Here is a 16269-nt window from a genome sequence, read left to right as displayed (position 1 = left end):
CAAATGATCTATTTACAAACCAGCAATTTTTATTTTATACAAACTTGCAAGGTACAAATGCATTTTTTCCCTTGTGAGAGATTGGATCTTTTAGTAGCTACATCTAAAACAAATGCTGTTGGGAAAAATACAAAGCAAACTACCACTGATTTAATTACTGGGAAGATTGGGGTGAAGAATTCAAGCTGCTGAAACGTGACAGCCATTTGACCATGGTCTCTTCGATCTAATGTTATAGTAGTTGTCATCTAAGGTCACTTTTATACAGAAAGAAAGACAGCAACATCACATCGTTTCTTGGATAATTTTATTTGTCTAACACTAGCAAAAATCTAATTTTTGCCACTCCTCCCACCCCCCCCAAAAAATAATGTGCATAAATAGATTTTTTTTTGATGCAAAGTTTTTTTGTTTTTGTTTTTTTTACAAGAGTCGCTGGTATATGAAGGTGTTATGAAAAATAACCAAAATAAAATTAAAATAATTAAAAACCACAGTTCCACAATACTGCAATATTGTGATCCTCAGCCACGCCACTGAGAGCTCACAGCTTGGAACATTGGAAACTCTTAAAGTGACAGTAGCAGGGATTGGTCACAGACACTACGTTGTTATTCGCATAGTGGGGCGGTTTCCTCGCTGTCCCTTCTACATCTACTAGGTCGTGCCTTAATGCCAGGAAGGTTCTTTTTAGGAGCTCCCTGTGTCCTTCGTGGGAATCCCTAGGCCTTTCAAAGGTGCTTACCAGTGGGGTTGCCTTGCTCCCCCACCCCTTCCCTTAAATGTACCCTCCCCTAGGAACCGTGTTGTCGGAGCCGAGATGCAGGAGAGCCCTCTTCATGATGGGAGACTGGACTGACTGGAGAGTCAAGGGGGAGCCCGTTGGGGAGCTGACACTCTGGTGGGAACTCCAAGTTGTCTCTTGGTTCCATCCATGATGCAAAGGCCACTAATGTCAGTGAGTGTCTTTCCATTGATGTTGGTGGGTTTTCAATTGGGCCACTAGAAACAATCCTCCTGACCATCCAACCTCTCTCCTGCCTCTGCTCAGCTCCTGCACCCCAGTTTGGTCCTGGGGGTTCTCCTAGCTTGGCTGCATTTTTCTCAGTTCAGCCACCCCCTTTTACATCTGGGGGCACATTCACAGCAAAGAAAGGCACATCCACCATGCAGAGACCATCCTTCCTGGGGCTTATGCCCTGGCGTATACCCTTCGGGTGTGTTGGTGAGGTTAGCAGCTGGACTACTGATAGGCAGCCCTCTGCACTAGTCACACCATCACAGAGAAACCATTCACAAAAACAAAAGGAAGGTAAAAATGTAACACTGAAACTCAAGATTAAAAATCCCACATACAGTCACAAGGATCCATGACTGACAGCTGCGTACCAGCAAGACATCCTCTGCAATCCCCAATACGGTACAGTCCTATATGTCTTCATATACTGTGCCTAGACGACCAGCTTTTCAGCATATGCAAATCAGCGTCGCTCTAATGACTTCAGAACGATGCCAATTTACACCAGCTGAGGACCTGGCCGTACACAGAGTGCTACCTATTCAGTAACAGGGAAATAAATGCATCATTTCTCAAAACTTACAGTTTTTATATTTTATTTTAAATAAATTTGCTTTTAATAAAAGCAGAAAATATATATATGTATATTTAAATAGGTCTTTTTTTTTCTGATGAACTGGCAAAGAATCTCCTTTTGTAACTCTCTGGCGGGGCTGATGCCAAGAGCCCAGCAGAAAGAGAAAGAGAGAGAGAGAGAGAGAAAGTTAGCACAAAACAGTATCACCCAGAAAAGGAGAGAAAAACAAATATATATATATTATATAAATGTATAATTTCCATAAAACATATATTAAGGCATGTATAGCAAAATAAAGGGCCAGCTTCATGAGTGAACAGGGGCTGTTTGGGATTCCATTACGGGAGCAGGATTATTTTATCCCCCAGGGATGTTATATGTATTGCTAAATGAAAGGAAGAAAGATTGATTCATAGATCTGATTCTGGGGAAAGTTCTGTCTCCTGGGATGTTTTGTGTATTGCCAAAATTAAAAATAGACAGATAATCTAGGGAGATGTTAGATAGATCCATTGGGCAGAGAGGTTCTGTTTCCTTGGATTTTATGTGTATTGCCAAACTAGAAAGAAAAATTGATTCACAGGCTACAGCAGGCAGGCAGCCAGCTAGCTCCCATTTCACTCAACTGGTGGCATGGCTGGGAAGAAGTAGAAATCTTGTTAGGTGCTGAGCATTTGCACCTTCTCTATATTTCAGCTGGAGATGTGAGTTCTCAGATGCAATCAGGATCAGGCCAATGGAGAAAGAAAGCTAAGAAATAGATTGAGCTTGATTACGCATCTCCATTGCGTTGCCTTTTTCAGAACTATCATCTGGAGTTTCAAGTGCTGGGACAAAACAGTTCTTCCTCCACGTAGTGAATTGACAGAGCCCCAGTCTCTAGTATAAGGTACAGAGCTTGATTGTCCACTCCTACACTCTGCTCTGAATTTATTTTGTCTTCATTTGAGTTAATCCTGATTTGCACCAGTGTAGGTAAGAGCAGTGTAGTAAAGGTGCAGAAGTCCAATGTCTGATGTTAGAGCAGGGCATCTAACTGTACTGGAAAGTCCATAGGAAGAGGGGTTCTTGACAGAGGAGCTCAGATAATATTCACAGCAACACTGGGAAAGCTCGACACTTGAGACTTTCCTATTTCAGGTCAGTTTCGTTACACCAGATCATTTTGCATGCAGCCAGCAACATTTCACAGCTTTGCACTTGAAAAAGTAGATTTTGGAGTGAAAAAGCAAGCCCATATTCAACCCAGATTGGTCTTAATTTTGAGCGTAGGCTTCAATTTCAGATTTGGGAATTTTAAAATTCCATTCTTGCAAAAAAATTAAATAGATTTTCAGGTTTCAATACAAAACCTGTCAATTTCACTGAGAATTCAAGGAAAATAATATTGCTGGGATTCCCCCCTCCCCCCAAAAAGGGGGTCTGGAATGAAATTGCAAGTATTTTTTGTGAAACACAGGGTCCAATTTTCAAAAGAATTCATCTCCCACTTAGGCACCAAAATAAGTGGCCAGATTTTCAGTGCTGTTTTGAAAATCTGCCCATCAATATCAAGCGGGAGCTGCTGGATGTGGGCACTTTTAAAAATCTTGCCCATGTTTAAGTACCTAAATGGGAGCTGAGCACTTGCAAATCCACCGCGTGGTGGAAAATACATTTGCATTTGCATGCAGCCCTAATTTTGAGAAGGGACAAGGAAACCAACTTGGACAGATAGAAGAAACCTCCTTCCTCCAAACCATTGCTTGAACTGAGCTGAGGTCTAGATGGACCTTCTCACTTATGAGTTTCCGTTGGGAAGCAGCAGTGCTGAAATAATGCTAGATTCTGCAGACCCCGATGGTTCAGGTAGTTCTGACAAGCTTCAGTAGAGCAGCCAACCTCTTGGATGCTTCTCTGAACTAGATCTCTTCCATCACCCCTGATACGTCCCCCCGAGATGACGATTCTCTCAATGTATTGGGGGGAAACAATGAAGACACATCTGGAAGAGCAGGCTCATCTCATAAGGTACTGCAGGAACGGAGACGACTCAGCACCATGCACACCTGATCTCAGTTATTCCAAAACGTCAGAGGAACTAGTCTAGCTCTCTGTTCTTCAGGAGAAAAAAATTTCCGGGGTATGCGTGTCTCAGTGCAGTGAGTTACGAGTGTTAGTTGCCTGCGTGCCGTTCCACATGCAAACATAGCAGGGAACCATAGAAGTTAGAGATGGGTATCTAGTCCCTTTCCCAAAGGCCAGCACAGGATTGTTCTCTATGCAGGGATTGCCAGACCAGGAGGCCATCCAGTGCAGTAGCCCATGTCTCCAGTAGCAGCTGCTCAGAGAAAGGCGCAAGAACCCTGCAGTGGGCAATTATGGAATCACCTGTCCGTGGGGAAGCTTCTACCTTGTCCCATCCATAAAAAGTTGGCTTCTAGCCTGAAAGCAGAAGGGATTAGATCCCTTCCCAGCTATGCTCCTATTCCCTTGGGCCTCACAGCTCTGGTGTCCCCTCCATTTTGGGGGAAAGGCAGTGCTTTCCAGATGGAGGCAAGAGACAGTGACAGCATCAACATGGTACCTGCCAAGACACTGCAGGAAATGCCCCTCTAGGTCCACTCAAGGCCATTCAGGACTAGATATCAAGAGCTAGATGGGGCACTCAGATCCAAGATGATAAGATGCCCAAGAAATGCCACGGACAGCGAAAGACTGCTGTTCCCTCAGCCACTTCTCCAGCGTTTTGCTCAATCTAGTATTAAGTATCTGGGCAGCAGCCCCTGATTGGAGAGCGAGCGAGCATGTGTGTGTGTACGTACACAGTGTGTACGTACACACACACACTGGTACCAGTTCCTCTCTTTCACCCCACTCCCATCCCCATAAAAATGCAAGAAATGAGCATTGTGCTGGGTAAAACAAAACTCTGAGGAAGGGCACCTGTTGCTACCATCCAGAACCTGCTCTGGTCCAAGAGAAAAAAATATCCCGAAGCCTGTCTCCCTTTCTTCTTGTCGTCTCTATGTGCAAACGGATCCCTCCTGTCCCCAGAAAGCATCCAGGTTTCGCCTGGTCACCAACACCAGCCACTTGGGCTCTCCTAGCCCCGTCCCCCTGCATCTTTCAGCTAATTCCCTTACTACATGTCCACATACATTGCACAGACCTGCTGTTCCACACCACCCTTCACCCTGGGAGGTGAAACACTAGTATTTCACAGATACAGCTATGTCCTCTTAATTTTGCAGATCCCTTAACCTCTCCCATTTTCTGCCCCGGAGCCTTTTCCCTCCTTGGCTCCTGTTTCCATCTGTCCATCCCAGATGCCCGCTCCTTCCTTCCCGTGGATGCGCATGAGCATGAGTGGAGAAACGTGGCTGGGCCAGGTTTCACGGGTGGCTAGCTCCAGAGATGAAAGATGCTAGGAGCCGATCCAGGCCAAGGCCTGGGGAGGTGGAAGGGGTGTGGAGAATGGAGATGAGGTGCTCACGTCAGTGGAGGGCAAGAGCAAGCTCCAATTGCAGTGACGGCTCGGTCCCCGTGCAAAAGCCCCTTCGGGACACGAGCTTTGGGAGACAAATATTTCAGTGCGGGAAGCAAAGGGAAACGCCCCAGCCTCCAGTGAGACACCATCCCCTCGATGAGCTATTCCGGCCATGGAACAGCCTGGTGGGTAGCTGCCAGATCCCCTGCCCTGAAGTTCACGCTGGCTGTGGAGTGGGCCCATCTCCCAGACTGCAACAGATCTCACGCAAAACCTCCATCATTGCAGTAGCAGTGATTTACCAGCGCCTCTCTGCCGCTCTGTGCTCCAGCAGGCAGCCCACCCACAGCACTTCCTCCCGGGATGGTACACGGCCAGTTGGGGGGACCGGTGCAGAGATAAGGCTCCCGTGTTCTCCTTGGCGACAGGTGCCGACGCACAGCATCTTCGTCCTGGACGATCTCACCGTTGGTTAGTGGCAGGGGTTCGGGGAGAACCGAAAGCGATGAGCGAGGAAAGGTTTGGTTGTCGACTCGGGACGCACATGTTTGTGTGTTAAAACGTGGCTCCGTGGAACTTCACAGCGTTCACAGCAGCCAGGGCTTGTGCTGGAGGGAGGAGAGGAGAGGGGAGAAGGAGTGAGAAAGCCGAGCCCTCCACCCGCCGGGAAGCGTGGCAGAGCTGCGCCTGCATCACGCCCCAGGGCAGGAACGCTCAGGAGCAAATGGGATTTTTGTCCACTCTTGAAAAAAATAAATGACCCTTTTTAGGCCTGGTCTGTACTGAGGATTCGACCCAGACACAGTCACCTCAACTGCTGCACAAATGCAAAGCCGGGGTAAGGAGAGGGACGCCACAATCTCCACCTGTGCAAACCAGGGGGCTCTGCACCCCTGCAAACCACACTGCGCTGGAGTATCTATGCCAGGGGTGTGCAGTGCTGCTGCTCCACCTATGGCTAAAATCCCAGGGCAGAAAAGGCTGTTTGGTAACTGGCCACTTTCACCAAAAAGAATTAGGGACGTTTTGGAGGTAATCTAGTACTGGTGACAGGAGCTGGGCCAACAGCCATGGAAAATAGGCTCCACTATTCATCCGCAGAGCAGGTCCAGCACAAGCAGCCTTTCTGCCCGCGCTGCCCTGCTAATGGGGCTCAGTCCAGCCCCGGAGGGCTGTCCCCTAGGGATGGGAGGAGAATTCAGTCTCCATGGCCATTTAGTCCCCAACATCTCTGCTGAGGCTGCTGACAAGTCAGTGCCAGCTCGGTGCTGTGTGTCCACTAGCACTTGCACTGAGAACCCACTAATCTCATCTCACACAGGCCAACACAGCCACCAGATCGTACCAGTGACTCGCTACTGACTTGGCCTGGATTTGAACCTGTTACCTAGAGGCAAAGGGTTTCTGGAGCTCATGCTCATCCTGTCTCCTTGGTTTTTCGCCATCATGCCCAATGTCTGTTATTTACATGGCTTTGTCTATGCAGTGAAAGGAACCAATCTCTCTGGGTGCAGGATGTGTCATTTTTCTTGCCTGTTTTCTCCTCTAATTTGCACCCTTGGCTTTCCGCTGGGGTCACTTCTAATTTACAAGTATCAAAGGGGTAGCCATGTTAGTCTGGATCTGTAAAAGCAGCAAACAGTCCTGTGGCACCTTATAGACTAACAGACGTAAAGGAGCATGAGCTTTTGTGGGTGACATCCGAAGCTTTCACATGTATCCGAAGAAGTGGGTATTCACCCACGAAAGCTCATGCTCCTATACGTCTGTTAGTCTATAAGGTGCCACAGGACTCTTTGCTGCTTCTAATTTACAGTGGATCTAAGCGAGGCGAGAATTTGCCCACAACATCCATTCAATGCATGGCAAAAGTAGGCTTTGGCGTAGCCAGGACCCACTTAGTCCTGGAATGGGCAGAAACCACCTGCTCCCATCCAGCTGGGCTGCATTCTACCAAGTAACCGAGTCCTTAGTACAACTTAGCTACACCATTAGCTTTTCCTTTGTGCTCAGAAGGAAATCCTGGAGAAAACTCTTGATCCCGAAGAGGGATGGGGCCAGCTCCTCCACTGGTGGAAAGCAGTGTAGCAGGGTGGATAAAAATCAATGATTTTAAAAATAGACTTTTTAAAAATTTAAATCCATTTTTTAAAAATGTAAATTCAATACATTGTTCTTTAAAAAAATAAATGTATTTAAAATTAAAAGTGAAATTATGACAACCTACGTTCAGGCCTAAACTTACTATAGAGGATTCAAATAATTTAATTTAAATAAAAAATATAATATTCAAGCAGTGCAAGTTTGCGGCCGAAGTTCTTAGAGAAAGTCAAAGCACTGAACTGGTTGAAGTCACGGGCTAAGCAGCTGGAACCTGAAGTGCAAAACTAGCTTTTGACAGCAGTAGTCTCTTCTGCCGGTGCAGAGAGATTATTTTCTTCACTTCAGTTTATTCAGTTAGTTCAGTTCAATGACTAATGCATTCAAAGCTGAGAAACCAACTAGAAATTGAAACAACGCGCAACTTTGCTCTCCTCTTCCAGCTAGGACTAAAAACAAGGTGTAAGAGGATCAGATCTACTAGTTCTAAAATCATGATGGACAGGGTGACCAGATGCAATCAGGGCTATTCACTAACTACAGTTGATGCTTCCTTTGTTTATCAAAACATGTTTTGCATTTAAAACTGATTTATTAAACTTTTTTTCTTCCGTATTCGGCACATTTAAGGTACTCTTTTTTAACTAATAAAAACATTTTTAAATGTTCTTGTGGCTTTTAAATTGAATTCTAATTTTCCTCCAATTAGCTTGGCACAAATCATGAGTAAAAATGAATCGTCATCTAGTACATAAGAAATGCTTCATTCCCCATTTCCTAACATCATAAAAAACTACAATTCTGAATAAACGTATGGTAAGCAATATAACTGCTGAAATAAATGTGTACGGATATAGTGTAACATCCTGGTTAGCAAAAAGAAGTACCAAATTATACCAACCAATGAGAATCAACTTTATAATAAGTAAATAACTGAAAGGTATAAATGCAAAACAAAAATTAAAATTGGGTACTTAAGTCAGGGTTTGTTGATTTAAAATCACTATGATTTAAATCAATCCACCCTGCAGGACAGTTCCATTGACTTTAGTGGAGCTATGCCAGTTTATCCTAGTGGAGGATCTGACCCAGGGACTCAAAACAAGGTCCTGGACCCTCAGTGTTCCAAGTTCTAAGCCCCTTGTGCTTGTTCCATGGGAGTAGACTGGGCTAACGTGGCAGAGGAGAGTGTTAGCTCGGTGAGAAGCAACCTATGAATGGATGGGAAGAGGAGACTCTTGAGTGAGGTTCTCCCCGTCACCCCTGGAGGCGGAGATGTACAGAGGATGAGATGAAGTACAATAGAAAAGGTGCTTACTTCATGGTTCAGACACGCATAAAATGGCTGCTGTCGGCGACCCGGGATGACTCAGACGAGAGGGGATTTGTCGGTGGAGTCGGGGAGGCTGGGGAAGAGGGAGGACTCGGGGTGGCACATTGAGCTGGAAACAAGAAATGGAAAAGGACGTGAAGAACACAGCGCTGCAGCTGGCAAGGGGAGAAAGGACAAAGCAGGGAGCAAATTCCAGAGGAAGGCAGAGAGGTTAGAGACGACGGGGGAATATAAAAAAGGAAGGAACTATGGTCAGAAACAACAGATACACACAAATGGTTCCCCCACAGCATGCACACGTGAGCGCCACACTGGGATCCTCATGGACTTAGGCAAAGATGGGAGGCAGCGCCTATCTGCGGGGAGATGGGCATGGGCCACAGCACCCCATTGCCAGTACAGCCCCCCACAACACACTGCACGCACCAGGGCTCAGGCGTTTCCTAGTCTGCTCTAGAGCTGGGGCGAGACAGTGCAAAGCTTTTTGACCAGAAAAGGATGGATTACGTTGGTGACAAGTTTTGCAAAAAATGTAGTTTTGAAATTTTTTGACAGAGAAAAAGGGTTAATTTTTTTCATAAGATTTCCCCCTCAACACATCCCTTTCTTCAGCTGGTTCTACTCAAGGCCCCTGCAGAATGCCACTGTTCCATTGAAGATCCTGGGAAACAGGCCCTTCCAGAGAGGTGCCCAACCCAACCCCCTCCATCCAACATACACCATATTCTAGTCTGATCTAGCTACATACACAGTTCCCTTTGCCGTATTAACTGAGCGCTTCACAATATCCCCACAACATTCCTGTCAGGATGGGTGGCCCTACCCTCACCACTGGGCCAGCCTCCCTCTCTTCACGCCCAATCCCTTCCATCCAACATCGCTCATCATCTCCACATGCGTTGGAGGCTGCCCCATCTTCCCATCTAGTTTTTGCCGGGTGAGTAATGCTTTGTAGTCACCAGCTGGCTAGCCCAGAAGCAGGGATCTCCAGGCACAGATGTGCTTCAGTGGCAAGAGCTGAGGGTTTGCTGCTTTCAAAAGCTTCACGGTTGAATAGTGCCAATGCAAAAATAAGATGTGTCAGCCCAGGGAGGACAGGTGCAGACCACCAAGCATTGAGAGTATAAATCTGGTGCGACTCCACTGACATCAATGGGCCAGATCATCCGCTGGTGTATACTAGTGTAGCTTCACTGACGTCAGTGATTTACACCAGTGGAGGATCTGGCCCACTAGAGTTTCACCGCTGTAAGTGAAAGGAGAACAAGACCCTCTACTGCAGGGATTCTCAGACTGGGGGTTGGGACCCTTAGGGGGTCACGAGGTTATTACATTGGGGGGGGGGGTCGCGAGCTGTCAACCTCCATCCCAAACCCCGCTTTGCCTCCAGCATTTATAATGGTGTTAAATATATAAAAAAGTGTTTTTAATTTATAAGGGGGGGGTCGCACTGAGAGGCTTGCTATGTGAAAGGGGTCACCAGTACAAAAGTTTGAGAGCCACTGCTCTCCTGTCTATTCTCTGCCCTTGTCTGTTCATGGATGACGCCCGTTGAAGTTCACAGAAGTACTATGCATGACCAAAGACAGCATTGAGAGTCAGAGTTCCACCTATTTACCACAGCTGCGGATCTGGCCCCATTACATATGCCCATATGATATGAATACAGGGGCCCCGATTCTGCTCCTACATGCGTGTCATTTCACTGACTTCAGTGGCGTTATTCCTGATTTACACAGGGGGGAGAGGAAAGTCACACCCGTTGTTATTACTGGAATTGCCGGGGGGGAGTCGACGGGATTGATCTATCATGGCGCTACTTCAGTTTTACACTGGTGTAACTCCACTGATTTCAGTACAGGAAAATGGAATAGCCCAGTGGTGGATCTGCCTCTGTGGGCCAGATTCTTAGCTGGTGCAAATGGGCATAGCTCTATCAAAATGATGGGAGTTACCCCAATTTACACCAGCTGAGGATCTTGGCCTATGTACCTATCGATCTTATTTCTAGAGGCCCTTTCACTATATCTCGCCTTTTGCCTACACCCCACTCCTGCCAGGTGCCTTGCCTGGTCATCCCTAACACTCATTTTACCCTGAGTTCAGTCTTCTGCCCTTAATGCAGGTAAATCCATGATCATTAGGAATTGTCCATGTAATTAGTACCCCCCTGGCTTTGGTCTGCCCCTTCTTGACTTAGGCATCTCCTGTGTCTCATTTTTTTACCATGAAACTGCAGTTCTTTGCCTCCTGAGTGCCTTACCAGAGAGCATGCGGCCCAGCCTGGAGGCTTCTGTAGCTAAGGTGCAGGATATCTCTATCCTCTTCTCCTGCTCCTGGAGCTGGGTTTCTGCATCCTGGGGCACGTCCACCTCTCCCTCGCTTAGAGGGATCACATTCTGCAAGCTGCAGCAGAGAGAGTTTGGTGTTACCGCCCCCTTGCCCCCAGAGCGATGACCCGGCCCGACATACAGGGCGTGCTCACAAGGATGCAGGATGTGACTGGGCAGAACGACAGGGTGAGCAGGTAGAAGAATAGGTGGACGAGATGAATGGGTGGAGGGGGAGTGGTTGCATGAGTGGAATGGCAGATAGATGGATGGCTGGATGGCCGAGGAATTTAATGAGTTAGTGGGCAAATGAATAGATGAATCAGGTGGCTCCGTGAACGGATAGCTGAGTGAATGGATTTGCAGGTGCACGGAGGGAGGGCGGACAGACAAACAGCGGCTGTAGTGGATGGGTGGAAGGTCAGACACGGGCACGAGAGAGAGGGTACGATGGAGGAGGCGGTGGTGTGGCACCGCCGGTGCTGAAATGGGCACAGAACAGCACCATCACCTGGATTTGGCAATGAGCGTCTTTATCCTTTCCACTTTCTTCTGCTTCTCCTTCATCTCTTCAGGACTTAGTGGGGTGTCCGGTTCCAGCTCAATGTACCGCTCCGGAATGAGGACCTTGTCCGGGGTAGAGAGCTAGAAGGAGGCAAAAGCAGGTTTTAAGTCCAGGGGTCTGAAGGCAACATGGGCATTCTGTAATTGCACGCATACAGGAGCGCACAGCAGCCAGCATCGGTCCCTTCTCCAGCCCCCAGTCCCTCCTTCAGGGCTCAGCCAGCCTGTGCTAGCACACCCATATATCACCAGTTCCTGCTCCAGCAACTCTCTGTAATCCAGAACCAGCACAACACCCATCCCTGGCCCAGAACCCACATGACACCCACCCTACATTGCATTCTTCTCTGCGCAGTGCCCAGCCCTGGTGTCTGCTCCAGCCCCCAGTCCCAGGCTACAGGACATAAGAACCCGGGCAACACAAATGCCTAGAGGGACCTGTCCCTTCAGCCCAGGCCCCATTTTCTCCTGCCTGTCCTGGGCCCATGTCATCTCAGAGGTGCTGTCTCCCCCCACCATGTACACGGTCTCCATAGCAACCTGCCCCCATTGCCATCCCTAAGGTGTGTTGCTCCAGTGGGGCCAGGCCTCACCTCCTTACTGATGTCGACATCATAGTGCTGTGGCTCCAGCTCCATCTTGCGTAGCCGGGCGATCTCCTCCCTCGGTGTCTCGTAGACTTTGCCAGAGTCCTCGGTGCGCAGCGCTGCCTCCAGGTCGGAGATGTCCACTTCATGGATGCTGCGGTGTCGGCGCACCTGGAACGGGCCACAGAGCTGCCACCTCAGAGCCAGGACGGTCCGCCAGCAGGGTCATGCCCCTGCTGGCTCACAGAGTGGGTGCGCAGGGCTCACAAATGCAAGAGGTGGCTCAGTCTCGCTGGCTTCTGCCCCCCACTTCCTCACCCACTCCTCTAGAAACCCCAGGGTTCATTCTGTTCGTCCATCCGAGCCCATCACCATAGCCTCAGAGCGACTCCCACACCTGCCTTCTCCTGGCAAGCACTTCCCTATATCCCCATCTCTCACCTCCTTCGAGCACCCTACAATGGGCTTTCCTCACGCTCCACCGGTTTTGCCCTTCATGCCCCCAAACATCTGACTATTGACCCATCACAGGCCCCAGCCTTAGTAATAACTATACCACCTGGTTCTTCGGCAGCACTTTCCATCAGTACATCTCAAGGCGCTTTTCAGAGGAAGACAGTATCATTAGCCCCAATTTACAGATGGGGAAACTGAGGCATGGGGAGGGGAAGTGACTCACCCACGGTCACTCAGTGGACCAGTGGCAAAGCTGGGAAGAGAACCAGGTCTCCCAAGTCCCAGTCCAGCGCTCTAGACATTAGATCAGACGGCCTCCAGGCAAATCCAAACAGGGCCTTTTGGTCAGGGGAGAACTTGCAGTCCTGGATCAGAATACCCTCTTCCTGGGAGAGAGCAGGGACTAATCCTCGCCAAGGGAGTTGGCCCAGAAACCCCAGAGGAGCCCGGGGACTGGACAAGCTCAGAGATGTTGTTCTGAGGCAGGCCTGTGGGATAAATGCAAATGCCACCCCCAAACCTGACGACTGCCAGGGAAGACCTTACCACTTTGTATGACGCGGGTGCCTTCGTGCTGGGAGCGTCTGGCTGCTGATTGGCTGGGAGCTGCAAACTCCGCCTTTTTTCCTTCATGGATCCACTTTGGTGGCGTTTCATCCGGTCGATCTGCTCCTCCACGCTCATTTTTGCCTTCATCTCATTGGAGAACACAGCGCTTTTTGGCCTCTCCTGGGGAGAATCCAAAAAGCCCCATGGTTACAGAAGGGCCGCAGCGTGGGTTAGGACCCTAGTGTCCCCCAGTAGTGGGTTCAGCCGTGGCATAGGACATCAACGCCATGAGGCTGCTGCTCTCCGCTTGCTGTCTAGGGGAAAGGTTTCTATGCGAGACAATTAGTGTCTCAGCAGCTGTTCCTGGGAAGCCCAGGATGGGAAGAACAAGGGGGCTGGACTGAAGAGCATCAGCAGAGCTGTGGCGGAGGGGAGCGCAGGGCTGGGCTAGCAGGGGCCTGTGGGTTGGGATTGAAGGGCACTGGCAGAGCGGTGTGTGTTGGTGGGAATGGGAGGGCTGGTCAGGAGAGAAGCACCGTGGATGGGACACAGCGGGACGGAGAAGCCCCAGCTCAGCTGTGGGGCAGCCAGGGAGGCGCAGACAGACACTGAACTGGAGCTCAGACATTCAGACCAAGTTCAATATCCAGGGGAAGGATTCCCAGGCCTTGCAGGGTCAGGCAGACGCTAATCCGGTTAGGGAAGCCGGGGGTTCTGCACAGGTGGCATTTCCTACAAAGGGCTTCAAACACCACCTCCTTGGGTCAACACAGCTCAGACAAACTCCTGTGCCTCTCACAGTTCCTCTCCTGAATGCTCCAGGGAAGCTGGCAAATGGGCTGTGAGCCAGACACCTCCTATGGGCTTCCTTTATTTTATCCCAGTCTCTTCCACCTCTGCACCCGTCCCACCTCCCAGGAGCCCATTCCAGCACCCTGTACAATTTCCCATCTCCTACCCCAGCCCCGATCCACATCCCTGCATCCCCTCTACTTCCCCCCGCCGGGCCCTGCACGCCATCCCAGGATCCCCAGTGACATGCAAAGCAGAGAGCCGCAGCCTACCCGGGAGCTCAGTCCGTTGGACATGTTGCTGGTACTCCTCCTGATCACTCCCGAAGTGGGTGCTGAGTCCTCATCGGTGGGAGACTTGGTCCTCGGGGGAACGATGCCAACTGGGGAGAAGCAGAAGAGAAGGTAAATGCTTGAACCCAAATCAGTTGGCTACCCCTGGGCCCCATGCTGGTTTGGGACCTGGCAAGAGTTCCCCTGAGCTGAAGGTTGCCTGGGTGGTTCACTGCTCCTTGCCCTCTCTCTTCACTGCTCATCTTTGCTGGGTGCAGAGGATGTGCTCACACCGCCGCTGGCGGGGGGTGGCTGCGTACTCACTGTGTACTCCAGGGGAGTGCTGCCGGGCCACTCGTCACTGGGAATGCGCAAGGAAGGACGCATGGCCCTTCCCTCACACCTTTCCCCTGAGCGTCTCTCAGCCCCAGCACCCCAAGAGATTATCATTAAACCCATTTTACAGGGGGAAAACTGAGGCATGGAGCAGGAATGTGACCTCACCCCAAAGTAACACAGTCAGTCAGTGGCAGAGCCAGAAATAGAACCCAGGAGTCCTAGCTTCCAACTGCCTGCTGGGATTACTAGCTCAATGCAATCATACTGTGTGCTTCAGGGGAGCATGCAAGGGAAGGGCTGGGGAGCTGATCTGTTAATGCAGCAAAGAGCCCCCATGGAGGCGCAGAGCCTGAAGGAGCATCCTCAGACATGGAGGGACCTCGGCATCCCGGGGGCCTGGTGACAAGACCCTGACTCTCCCAGGTGCTGCAGGGTGGAATAGCCTCTATCCAGAGGGGCAGGAGGAAATACTAGGGTAATAGTCTCCTCCCAACGCCCTCCCTGCTTTTCGGTAGCATGCTCCACTGGGTGCAAGCAGATGGCCTCAGTGAGCTCTGAACCCAGCTTACTGCATCCTCTTAAACTGTGCCCTGCACTGATAAGGTACCATGGATTTTGATAGGGAGATCCCCAGACCCAAAATCCAAGAGGTGAAGCCTCCCTCAGGGGCCATCCAGAGCTTCTGCCGGCCACTGCCTCCAGCCCTGATCTCCCCTGCCTGAACTTTATTTATGGTGACAGAGGAGCTGCCGCCCGCGCTGAGATGGCGAGGCCATGGGAGGTACCTTTGTTGAGAGCTGCTTGCTTCTCAGCATCCAGCTCTTGCCTCGTCGGCATGAGCCCAGCCTCTGTGGGTGGGATGGGGGCGGAGCTCCGATGAACCTCTTTCTTAGTCTGCTCGAAGCTGGACTTGGACTGCGGAAAGAGAGCGGATTTGCTGGTGAGCAGCTGACCCGTTCAGGAGGAGCTGTTGGCAGGGCAGCTGGGGAGACACCCTGCCTTCGGACCTCTGCCACTCATTAGCCAGAGGGACAGCAGACACCGAGGACACGCAGAAAAGACCGAAACACACACACACACCAATGAAATAGCAATCGGGAGAGGCACCTAGGCAGGTTTTCATTTTGATCAACACCCTCCCCCCCAGCCCAGACACACTCAAAGCACGAGATCCAGTCATCTGGACAGAGAGAAAGACAAAATCCAGGCTGGGCTTGGAGCCGCAGAGCCATAACCAGGCATGGGCTGGGACATCCATTTGCACCAAAGCATTGAAGGCTGGGGGCTACGGTGGGTCGGGGTCAGCTGTCCTGGCCTTGCCCCATCTCTCGGCAGGATCGTGACTGAACTAGTTTGTGCAGGATATTTTGCTCACCTGGTGAAATACGAGACACGTTGACCCCATGGTCAGACCCTTTGCTATTTTTCTTTTGGGTTTGGGAATGTGGACGTAGTCTCCTGGGATCGGACCCAAAGCCCTCTGAGGTCAATGGAAAGATTCCCACTGATTTCCACGGGCCGTGCATCAGCCCGAGGTTGCTGACTGAAAGCCTGAACTAACGCTCATTCAAGTCTGTGGAAAGGCTCCCATTAACTCCAGCGGGATTTGGGTTGGGCTGCTGCGCTCCGGACCCCACACTTTAACCACAGGGATGGTTAACCAAAGCTTATGTACGTGGTGATCCATCAACTAGAGGTGGGAGACGCTCAAGTGATTTGGGCTCCTCAGGCTCCTGTAGGTCTATTCCTCTACCCGTCTTCCCGCAATGTCTGCAATGAACCTGCTCACGTTCATCTTCCTCCTGCTTCCATTTCAGCTCAGACAACATTCCCCGTGGACAAGATCTGCTGCAGCGTGTCAATGAATACAGCAGGAATGGGGG

General features: G+C 50.0%; 1 protein-coding gene across 25 annotated transcripts in view; it reads right to left on the bottom strand.

Moving 5' to 3' along the window:
• Positions 1–7: 7 nt before the first annotated feature.
• PLEKHA6 (pleckstrin homology domain containing A6) overlaps positions 8–16269 on the bottom strand; it is a 143804-nt gene continuing 127542 nt past the window's right edge. For 23 of the 25 annotated variants that reach the window (XM_065591537.1, XM_005308251.3, XM_005308238.5 and 20 more), the window contains 8 exons: positions 15172–15301; positions 14048–14157; positions 12981–13163; positions 11985–12149; positions 11339–11472; positions 10761–10903; positions 8483–8606; positions 8–5672 (listed from right to left, as the gene is read on the bottom strand). In XM_065591537.1, the coding sequence (XP_065447609.1) occupies positions 8491–8606; positions 10761–10903; positions 11339–11472; positions 11985–12149; positions 12981–13163; positions 14048–14157; positions 15172–15301 (981 nt within the window). In that variant the 3' untranslated portion in view covers positions 8–5672; positions 8483–8490. The remainder of the gene's footprint in view (positions 5673–8482; positions 8607–10760; positions 10904–11338; positions 11473–11984; positions 12150–12980; positions 13164–14047; positions 14158–15171; positions 15302–16269) is intronic. The other 2 variants (XR_006174201.2, XR_010600399.1) reach the window with 1 other exon arrangement.

The sequence above is a fragment of the Chrysemys picta genome, chromosome 4, assembly GCF_011386835.1.
Source record: "Chrysemys picta bellii isolate R12L10 chromosome 4, ASM1138683v2, whole genome shotgun sequence".
Taxonomy (NCBI): domain Eukaryota; kingdom Metazoa; phylum Chordata; order Testudines; family Emydidae; genus Chrysemys; species Chrysemys picta.
Note: the sequence above shows the minus strand (reverse complement) of the source record. Positions and strands in the feature narration are given on the sequence as shown.